Below are 11003 nucleotides of genomic sequence, written 5' to 3'. Positions count from 1 at the left end.
CCTGCGCCCCCACGGGGACAGCGGCCGACGCCAGATGCAGCGAGCCCCGCCCCCAGGGGTTCACCGCTGGCCCACGCTGCCCTCCTCTGTGCCCGTGCCCCAGGCCGGGGGTGGGGGCTGGCTGACCGGTGCCAGGGAAAGTGGAGGAGGCACAGGTCGCCGCTCTCGGCGTCCCCCGACCAGGGGTAGCTCTCCGGGCTCCGGCGGGCACCTGCGCCCCTGGCTCCTGCCCGTTACCCCGGCCTGGGGCATCTCCAGTGCACGGGCGCGAGGCTGCGAGCCCTGCCCTGGCGGCTCCTGGAGTGGCCAGGAGCTGGCTGCATGCGTGGGCGCTTGAGGCTGTGCGGCCACACCAGGTCCCCGCAGCCCGTCGGGCCTCCGGCGCTCTTAGGGGGCGGCGGCCTGACCCTAGATGGAGCCGCGTTTCCCGGGAGAGGGCTGTCGGCAGGCACCGTTGCCCCGAGGAGCCTTGCAGTGCAGTGGCGAGGGGCAGCACCGCGGCCAGCGCCGCGGGGCCAGCGGGCGAGGGCCGAGCGGGACCAGCGAGCGGTGGGCAGCGTCCGGCGCGGCGGGCCATGGGCAGGGCAGTCGTTCCAGGCCTGGGGGGCCTTTAAAATGGTTTTCTAAGGGGAAAGCCCTCCTGCTGGCCCCGCGGGCCCAGCCGCAGGACCCCCGGGCGCCCAGCATTCCGGCTTGGCCCGCGACATGCTTCTGGGGCAGCCGTGAAATCCTCGGCCGTGCTGGCCTTTCCTCGAGGGGCATCTTGGCTCCACTGTGAGCCCCCATGGCGCCGTGAGGCCTGCGGGCTGAGCTGGGCTCGACTGGCCCCTGCGAGGGACGGGATCCAACCCCACCCGCTTAGCAGAAAAGGACATTGCCGGCGGCGCGCTGGGGACGTGGGGGCAGCGGCAGGCACCGGCCCCCCTCAGCCCCGCTCATCTTCTGGAGGGGGCCTCCCAAGTAAGGGGGCTGCTGGCCGCTCTGCGATTGTGTCCTTGGAGCCTCCTAACTGGGGGAGGAAAAGAGGTTCCCTGTGCCCCTCCGGCCTTGATCGGGCACAGGAGCACCCGGATCGGCTCGGGCATTCTCTTCTGGACTGGCCGGGCCCAGAAGGTGGCCGCGACCAGCCCAGGGTCTTGGACTGCCCCGTTACCTGGGGCGGGGGCTGGGCAGAGGCAGCCGCAATCAGTAAGACGTTGATTTGACCAGTGTCCACCGAGGGGCAGCGAGACGCCGGCTACCGGCCAGGGCCGGGTGGCAGCGGGCAGTGCGAGCGAGCAAGTGCCCGGTTTCGCGGTGTGTTAACAAAGCTGCAGGTGCGCAGTCGTGGCCTGATTTCTTTCTTTTTTTAAGATTTATTTTTTTTCTCCCCTTCCCCCCCAGGTGTCTGCTCTCTGTGTCCATTCTCTGTGTGTTCCATGTCCGCTTGCATTCTTGTCAGCATTCTTGTTGCATTCTTGTCTGTGTTTCTTTCTGTTGCGTCATCTTGCTGTGTCAGCTCTCTGTGTGGGCGGCGCCATTCCTGGGCAGGCTGCACTTTCCTTCGCGCTGGGCGGCTCTCCTTACAGGGCGCACTCCTTGCACGTGGGGCTCCCCTACACAGGGGACACCCCTGCGTGGCAGGGCACTCCTTGCGCGCATCAGCACTGCGCATGGGCCAGCTCCACACGGGAGAAGGAGGCCTGGGGTTTGAACCGCGGACCTCCCCTGTGGTAGGTGGAAGCCCTAACCCCTGGGCCAAGCCCGCTTCCCCGCAGCCTGATTTCTGACGGTGGTGCGCCTGACCAGCGGTGGTTCCGGGGATGGGCTCTCCCGAGAGGGGAGCCTGAGGCGAGGCCCGGCAGGTGCAAGCCTGGGCACGAAGGCTGGTGCCAGTGGCAGGGATGCCCTTGTTCAGATCCAAAACCTCCACAGCCATTCATTTGCTGGGAAGGGTATTTAAAATCCGGAGAGACGGGGAGCCGAGCACAGATGAGGCCCCGGGGCGACGGTGGCGACCGGCTCACGGGGGCTTCCCTGGCACTGACAGGTGCAGAGCCCATGGCTAGCCTCGGGGGGCTGTCACTGCTGCTGCTGCTCCTGCCCTTGGCACTGACATCCTTGAATTTGAGGATGATGAGTAGGCAAGTCAAAGCACGATTCCATAAGGTGAGTCTAACCCGGGACTGCCCACACAGTCAGAAGCTCCTGGGTTTTCAGTGACTTTTTAAAAAATTATTTTATTTATTTATTCACTCGATTCATTCATTCCCCCCCCACCCCCCCCCCGCCAGTTGTCTGCTCTCTTGGTTCATTCGCTGTGCTTTCTTCTGTATCTGCTTGTATTCTTGGTAGCGGCACTGGGAATCTGCATCTCTTTTTGTTGTGTCATCTTGGCGCACCAGCTCTCTGCGTGTACGGCTGCACTTTTTTTTGCACTGGGCGGCTCTCCTTTGGGGGGCACTCCTTGTGCGTGGGGCTCCCCTACGCAGGGGCACCCCTGCGTGGCAGGGCACTCCTTGCGCGCATCAGCACTGTGCGTGGGCCAGCTCCACACAGGTCAGCAGGCCCGGGGTTTGAACCGCGGACCTCCCCGTGTGGTAGGCGGATGCTCTATCAGTTGAGCCACATCCGCTCCCCTTCACTGACCTTTTAAGGCTGGAGACGAGCAGGCCTGCGCGGCTGCCCTGTGGACCTGGGTCTAGGCCAGTGGGAAGCCAGCCTCGGGCCCTCACCTGGAACTGCCCTCCGGCCTCCCCTCCCCTGCCCGCGCCTGTGCCTCCACTTACCCCTCTCCAGCGTCCTCCCGAGCGTCCTCCGAGGCACCTGCCGTCCCAGCGGGAGGGGGAAGGCTCCCCTGTGCTCCTGAAGGGCCCTGAGCGGCGGGGGGCGCGGGGGAGGAGCAGGAGGGGCAGAGGCCCGCGCGGGCGGGAACGCAGGTCCGACTCCGCAGGGGATCGGCGAGATGTGCGAGGAGCACTCCGAGTGCCACAGCGACTGCTGCGTCACCACCAGCCTGAACCCCGAGAAGTTCTGCAGCCCGCAGACGGTCTTCCTGCAGTGCCTGTCCTGGCGAAGGTGCGCGCGGGGGCGGGGGGCGCGGGGCGCGGGGGGCGCGGGGCCGGCGGCGCGCGGGCGCGGGGGCGCGGGGCGCAGGGCCGCGGACGGCCGCCCAGGAGCGCGCCGCTCCTCCCCGCCCAGCCCAACGGCTACAGCTGCGCCGACCACTCCGAGTGCCTGAGCGGCTGCTGCGTGCGGCACCACTACAGCCCGCAGTGGTTCTGCATGCCCAAGACCATCTTCTTCCAGTGCGTGCCCTGGCGCAAGGTGCGGGCGGCGCGGGAGGGCGCCCGGGGGGAGGGGGCGCCCGGCGGGGAGGGGTCTCCCCGGGAGAGGGGCGCCGCCGCGGGGGGGCGCCCGGGGGGAGGGGGCGCCCCGGGGGGCCCCTGACTCAGTGCCCCCCAGCCGGACCGGGACTACTGCAACAGCCACAACGAGTGCAAGAGCAGGTGCTGCCTCCAGCTGAGCGAGGCGGGCAACTCGTACTGCATGCCGCGGAGTGGGATCCTGGCCCAGTGCCTGCCCGTGGTGAGAGCTGCGGGGGCTCTGCGGGACCCCGGGAGCCCATCCCCGCCGCCCCCGCACGACCCCTGCTGCCCCCAAGCGCCACGAGAAGGGCGCGGCTCCCGCTCAGAGGCCCGTTGGAGCCCCAAATCCGACCTGGAGGGGCCAGGCAACGGGTGGCCTCCCCAGAGGGGCCGGCGCCCAGCGTCCCTGGCACGGGCCGGCACCTGGCACCTTCGGGAAAGGAAGACAGAGCAGACGGGCGGGGGCCCTGAGCCTGGGCCACAGCAGGAAGCAGGTGCCCCCCCACCCGGGGAAGGGTTTCAGAGCGGAGGGGATGCCGGGCAGGAGGCTGGTGTCTGAGCTGGGGGAGCCCCAGGAGAGCCTGCTCGCCAGGAGCCGGGCTGCTGGCCAGGCCTGCAACAGAGGGGCTCCCCACTCCTCCTGCTCCTTCCATTGGCCGAGCCCAGCGGGGGATCCAGGGTCCTCAGGTGGAAAGAGGACTGGAGGGCCAGGGCCACAGCCACCCCCCCGGGCACAGGGCACCCCCCGGGCACCGGCCCCCAGGCCACCCCTGGGGAACAGACCAGCAGCGCGCTGCCGAGAGCACGGCAGGAGGGCGGGAGGAGGTTGCGGCTCGCAGGCCGGCGCGGCGCTGACACACGTGGGCACGTCCCGGGCCGCCCGTCTGACCACAGAGGGGCCCTGGGGCCGGGCGCTGCAGGGCCGCGCTCCTCTCTGCACACCTTCCCCGGCCTTGCTCCTGGCGGCGGCCTTGCCCTCCGATCCCGCCAGGGCGCAGCGATGGGGGGGTGGGGGGGACGGGGGTGGGGCATCCCAGGCGTCCTCAGCCGCAGCAGGGGCAGGGGACAGCGCCCCGACGAGCCGGCTCGGAGGCGACACCCAGCTCCGGCTCTACGCACGTTCTAACTGTTGTCATTCCCTTTAGTGACGTGGACGTCGACCTGGCGGGGCGCGCTGGGCACGGCGTGGGGCCTCAATCCCCTGCGCCCTCCTTCTGGGCCGAGCCACCGTGGAAATCCCACAGCGATGAACGACCCCTGACAGCGATGACACGGCGTGTCTGTGCGCCCTGAGGTCCTAGAAGGCACACCAGCGCAACGTCCTCAGCTGAATCAGGAGGCGTTTTACCTCTCCTGTTTTTGCCGGATAATAAAGACATAAAAACCTGTAGACAATGTGGAGATCGTAGAAAAGTGGGCTCTGTTCAGGTGAAACACACTAGATCCCGGGGTGCGGGTGTAGCTCAGTGGTTGAGCACCTGCTTCCCAGGTACAGGATCCTAAAAAAATACCATAGGCTCCTCCCTAAGGCGTGGTCACGCTGTGAAAACAGTTGTCATGCTTGGAAAAGAGTCAGCCGCTAGAGCGCTTCAGATTTGCATGGCACATTTCCTTTCCTGCAGGAAATTCTGTGGTAAAGCTGCTGTTATAGCTCTAAGTAATTTTGCCATTGCAAGTGAAATCATACATTGGTACTTCAAACTGAAAAGACCTCCTACACGTTGCTGACTGATAACACTCCAGTGCTGTTACTTCAGGGCACCAGACCAAAACCCAAGCCTTTCCGGAGGGGCAAATGGCCCACACCTGGAGTCTCTTTTCCTTTTTCCTTCTCCTCGGTGGGTGCGGGGCCCGCTGCCTCCTCCTCTGCTGGCCCGTGCCCAGGCTTTCCTTGCGCTGCTGCTCCCACCAGCTACCTCCTTGGGGCAGACATCTTACCCGCTGTTCTGTACCCAGAGGACCGAGGTAATTTTTTTTTTTAATAGCAACTAACATTTATTGAGCGCTTACTAATTTCTAAGCACTGTGGTTTGCATGCCATGCTTTTTTTTTTCTTCTGCTTTTTTATTGTAGTAACAGTTATACAACTTAAAACTTCTCATTGTAACCACTTTCAAATGCACAATTCAAGGATGTTAATGATACAATGTTGTGCTACCGTCCCAGCAGCCATTAACCTGACTTTTTCATCACTTCAAACAGAAACTGCGCCACTGAGCAACAGCTCCCTCTGCCCTCGCCTTCCCTGTCCCCTGGTAGCCTACAATCTACCTTTTGTCTCTGAAATTGGCTTCTGCTAAGTATTTTATATAAGTGAGAGCATACAATATTTGTCCTTTTTTATCTGGCTTATTTCACCCAGCATGTCTTCAAGGTTCATCCAACTTGTAGCATTTACCAGAACTGTATTCCTTTTCATGACTGAATAATATTCCATTGTGAATATAGCACCTACTGTTCATTCATCTGTTGCTCGACCCTTGGTTTGCTTCTACGGGTTGGCACTTGTGAATAATGCCACGACGAATGTCAGTGCGCAAATATCTGTTTGAGTCCCTGCTTTCAGTTCTTTGGGGTTTGTACCAAGAAGTGGGATTGGCGAGTCATCTGGTAGTTCTATACTTAACCTTCTGAGGAGCCACCCAACTCTCTCTCATGGTGGCTGCTCCATTTTACATTCCCTCCAGCAGCGCACAGAGGTTGCTGGTTTTCTGCATTCCTCTAGCACTTGTTATTTTCTGTTTTGTTTTGTTTTTTAATGCTAGCCCTTCCGGTGGGTGTGAAGTAGTATCTCATTGTGGTTTTGGTTGGCATTTCCCTAATGGATAGTGATGTCGAGCATCTTTTCATGTGCTTTTCACTTTCCCTAGTTAACGTACTTGGCACGCCTTTCTCAAAAATCAGCTGGCCATATTTATCCCGGTTGATTTCTGAACTCTCAGTTCTATTCCGTTGGTCTACACATCTGTCTTTAAGCCAGTACCACATTGTTTGGATTACATGACTTTGTAGTAAGTTTTGAAATTGGGAAGTGTGAGACCTCCAATTTTGTTCATCATTTGCAATATTGATTTGGCTCTTTGGGCCCCTTGCTCTTCTATATGAAATTTTTTTAAGGCTTATTTTTTATTTCCCCATCCCCTTGTTTGTGCTCGCTGTCCATTCACTGTCTGCTCTCTGTGTCTGCTCGTCTTTTCTTTAGGAGGCACCAGTAACCAAACCTGGGACCTCCCATGTGGGAGAGAGGCTCTCAGTTGCTTGAGCCACCTCAGCTCCCTGCTTTGCTGTGTCTCCTCATTGCATCATCTTGTTGCATCAGCTCACCACGCCAGCCCGCAGCGCCAGCTCGCTGTCTTGCCCCTACCAGGGACTGAACCTGGACCTCCCACGTGGCAGGAGGGAGCGCCGTGGCTTGAGCCACTTCCGCCTCCCTGTAGGAATTTGAAGATGGGTTTAACCATTTCTGTAAAAAAGGCTGCTGGGATTTTGATAGGTATTGTGTTGAATAAGATGGTTTGGGGAAGTAGTGACCTCTTTTTTTTCCCCTCTCCTCTCCCCACACTCTCTGCGTCCATGCGCTGTGTGTTCTTCTATGTCCACTTGCATTCTTGTCAGCAGCACTGGGAATCTTTGTCTCTTTTTGTTACATCATCTTGCTGCGTCAGCTCTCTGTGTGGGCGGCGCCACTTCTGAGCAGGGTGAACCTTCTTTCGCGCTGGGCGGCTCTCCTTACAGGTGCACTCCTTGCACGTGGGGCTCCCCTACACGGGGGACACCCCTGCGTGGCAGGGCTCTCCTTGCGCGCATCAGCACTGCATGTGGGCCAGCACCACAGGGTCAAGGAGGCCCTGGGTTCAAACCTTGAACCTCCCATATGGTAGGCAGATGCTCTAACCGTTGAGCCAAGTCTGCTTCCCAGTATTGGCATCTTAATATTAAGTCTTACTATCCAGAAACACAGGGGATTCTGCCATTTATTTAGGTTTTCTTTAATTTCTCTCAGCAATGTTTTATAGTTTTCAGTGTACAAGTTCTTCTTTCCTAGGTTGAATTTATTCCTAGGTATTTTATTCCTTTTGGAGATATTGTGAATGGATTTTGTTATTCTTATTTTTTTTTAAAGATTTATTTTTTTTGTCTTTATTCATTTTTTTAATATTACATTAAAAAAAATATGAGATCCCCATATACTCCACACCCCCTCACCCCACTCCTCACCCCATAACGACAACCTCCTCCATCAGGAGACGTTCACTGCATTTGGTGAATACATCTCTGAGCACCACTGCACCTCATGGTCAGTGGTCCACACCATAGCCCACACTCTCCCACAGTCCACCCAGTGGGCCATGGGAAGACATACAATGTCCGGTAACTGTCCCTGCAGCACCACCCAGGACAACTCCAAGTCCCAAAAGGATTTATTTATTTTATTTCTCTCCACTTCCCCCCCTACCCTGGTTGTCTGTTTTCTGTGTCCACCCACTGTGTCTTCCTTGTCCACTTCTGTTGCTGTCAGCGGCACGGGAATCTGCGTTTCCTCCCGTTGCGTCATCCCACCACATCAGCTCTCCGTGTGTGCAGGACCACTCCTGGGCAGGCTGCACTCTCTTTCGCGCTGGGCAGCTCTCCTTACGGGGTGCACCCCCTTCCCCCCGCCTGCACCAGCACTGCACATGGGCCAGCTGCACACGGGACAAGGAGGCCCAGGCTTGAACCACGGATCTCCCATGTGGTAGACGGACGCCCTAACCACTGGGCCAAGTCCGCCCCCTGTTGTTGTTTTAAAATTCCGTTTGAATATTCTTTGCTGCTGTATAGAAACACAACTGATTATTGTGTGGTAACCTTGTATCCTGCAAACTTTGCTGAATACATTTATTAGTTCTAGTAGTTTTTGGGTGGATTCTCTGGGATCTTCTATACTAGGGGTATTATATTATGGTATATGTCAGTGGACAATAGGCTTATATTTTTATTTAAATTCTATTTACAATATTATGAATTTATTTTATTTGAATTTATTTTATAGCTATATATTATTGACATATTTTGTATTTTATTGAGTATATAAAGTTCATAGTCACTAGAACCTGGACAGAACTGGTTACTTGCAGTGCCGCAAAACTCAGATGTTTCCATCGATGCCTCTGCGGTGCCCTCTGCAGGATCAACTTTATAGTTCATTCTGCCCAGAACATAAAAATCAGTCAATCAAATCAATAAAAATATTTTTTAAATGGCGAACCAACCATTACAGTTTGAGCTTGAAAGGTAGGTTCCTTTGCCAGTGAGTCACAGCAGTCTAAAAATATTTACCCCATTCTCAAAGTCAAATTTCCTAGCCTTCTGATAAATCCCACACTCTGAAGACTAGCTGTCATCAGCATCACCCTTTATTTTGACATTTTAAGGAAACGGACTTTCAGATCAGTTATTGAAAAAGCTGAAGCCCTACAGTCTCTTCATCTGGAAAATTCTCTCTCTGTCTCTCACACACACACCCCCACACCCCCATCTCTCGCTCAGCATTGATAGTCAGGGCAGCCTAATTATCAAACTGTTAGGAGAAGTGCATTTTCTATCCTGGAAAAAATCAAATTTACGCATAACCTCCAGTTCAGCACAAACCTAAAATGAGGTTACTATAAAGATAGATATTTTTAAGAGGGAGAAATGGCTAATAAAGGAACAATAACCGGCAGCGTTTGTGTCCCTCACACCCCACGCTCGCCCTGAGCCCGGGCCGGGCCGGGCGCTCTCGGTGGCTGAGGAGGCCTCCCTGCAACCCGCCGCCCCCGCCCCCTTCTCGCACCGGGCACTGGAGGCGGCAGGAGGGCCTGGTCTTCACCCAGTTTCCTTCCCTGACATTTCCTCTGTCCTATGTATTTTTTAAAGTGAAGAATATAATATAAAATGAAATTTTTAAGTGAAATACGCAAAAGAAAACAAGCCCATTAAAAAAGAGCCGGGCATGTACATGTATAAAAGTCATGGGAAGCAGACTTGGCCCAGTGGTTAGGGCGTCCGTCTACCACATGGGAGGTCCACGGTTCAAACCCCGGCCTCCTTGACCCGTGTGGAGCTGGCCCGTGCGCAGTGCTGATGCGCGCAAGGAGTGCCGTGCCACGCAAGGGTGTCCCCCGCGTGGGGGAGCCCCAGGCGCAAGGAGTGCGCCCGTGAGGAGAGCCGCCCAGCGTGAAAGAAAGTGCAGCCTGCCCAGGAATGGCGCAGCACACACGGAGAGCTGACACAGCAAGATGACGAGACAAAAAGAAACACAGATTCCCGTGCCGATGACAACAACAGAAGCGGACAAAGAACACAGAGCAAATAGACACAGAGAACAGACAACCGGGGTTGGGGGGGGAGGGGAGAGAAATAAATTAAATAAATCTTAAAAAAAAAAAAAGTGAGCCGCTGCAGGGCCCGGTGGGGGCTTGGGGCAGCACGGGGGTCTGGACAGGTATCAGCCGTTTACTGCTGGGTGACAAACGACCCAGAAATGAAGGCCAGTGAGAGCAGGTCACCTCTGGTGCCTGGCGCCACGGAGGGAGCGGCTGGGCTGGGGCAGGACACAGCGGAGGCTGCAGCCCGTCACCCCAGGGCTGCAGTGACCCCAGGGCCACAGTGACCCCAAGCTTCAGCCCCCCCTGGGCCACAGTCTCCCCAGGCCGCAGCCCCCCTGAGTCCACGGTCACCCCAGGGCTGCAGTCACCCCGGGCGGCGTCCTGGCCTGGCAGGCTCCAGCCTCTGGGCGCACAGGCGGCCCCCCCCTTGGCCCCTCGACGGCCCGTCTGGGGCTACTCTGGCAGAGCACGAGGCCCAAGGGGAAACGGCTGCCCCACGGAGCTCGCTTCCTCTCCCAGGGCCCTGTTGGGAGCCCGGGTCCCGGGACCAGCTCCGGCACCCCCTCCCGTCCCCACCCAGGGTCCCACCGCCTCCCTCACCCGGGCAACTGCCGGCCACGGAGGGGCTTGGAGCTGCCGGCTCGAGGGGGGCTGGGCCCGCCCAGTCGCTGGGCAAACCTGGGGGAACAGAGCCGCCGTCCACACCGAAGATCTCCAGGTAAAATAAGGGGTAAGAGCACGTATGGTCAAGGGAATAAAATCATGCTGATCACTAGTTACATTAAATGCAACGAACCAACTTCTCCTTTTAAGAGACTGTTGCACTGGTTTGCAAAAAAAAATACCCAGATGCATGTTTTCAGAAAAAAATAAGTTTTGAAAACAAAGTCATGAATAGTTTGAAATTAAAAAGATGAAAAAAGTGATAATCAAATGCAAAAAAGTAGCAGTGCTATTAATATCGACTATATAATTCATATACACGAGCTTATAAAGCTAAAACCAATAGAAGGTGAAGGGCAGCTGAGGAATAGTTTCACTGGGAGATTTCAGCAAACCTCTTCAGAGTCAGACGGTTCTAATAAGTCAAAAATAAAAAGGAACATAGAATAAATTAATAATACGATTGTAGCAGTTTGATACGGTTATGAATTGCAAAATTAGATATTGGATTATATTTGCAATCGGGTCTGTACCTGGGCGTGATTAAGCTGTGATTCGGGCTTTGATTGGGCCATGTCGTTAGGACAGTGAGTCCCTACCCCTTGGTGGGTGGGTCTCACAGATAAAAGGCATGGCGAAGGAC

General features: G+C 57.1%; 1 protein-coding gene and 1 non-coding gene across 2 annotated transcripts; both read left to right on the top strand.

Moving 5' to 3' along the window:
- Window positions 1-1513: 1513 nt before the first annotated feature.
- Window positions 1514-3059, top strand: LOC101423991 (uncharacterized). Its single transcript, XR_009181724.2, has 3 exons — window positions 1514-1712; window positions 2030-2148; window positions 2933-3059. It is a non-coding gene; the product is annotated as an uncharacterized protein (transcript).
- A 97-nt stretch (window positions 3060-3156) lies between these two features.
- Window positions 3157-4746, top strand: LRCOL1 (leucine rich colipase like 1; the record flags this gene model as incomplete). Its single annotated transcript, XM_071210034.1, has 3 exons — window positions 3157-3306; window positions 3445-3567; window positions 4493-4746. Coding segments are annotated over 3 exons (276 nt in total), but the record flags the coding sequence as incomplete, so codon positions are not given.
- Between the last annotated feature and the right edge of the window lie 6257 nt (window positions 4747-11003).

The sequence above is a fragment of the Dasypus novemcinctus genome, chromosome 19 (genome assembly GCF_030445035.2).
Source record: "Dasypus novemcinctus isolate mDasNov1 chromosome 19, mDasNov1.1.hap2, whole genome shotgun sequence".
NCBI classification, from domain to species: domain Eukaryota; kingdom Metazoa; phylum Chordata; class Mammalia; order Cingulata; family Dasypodidae; genus Dasypus; species Dasypus novemcinctus.
The sequence above is the reverse complement of the archived record's forward strand: the minus strand, read 5'-3'. Positions and strand labels throughout refer to the sequence as shown.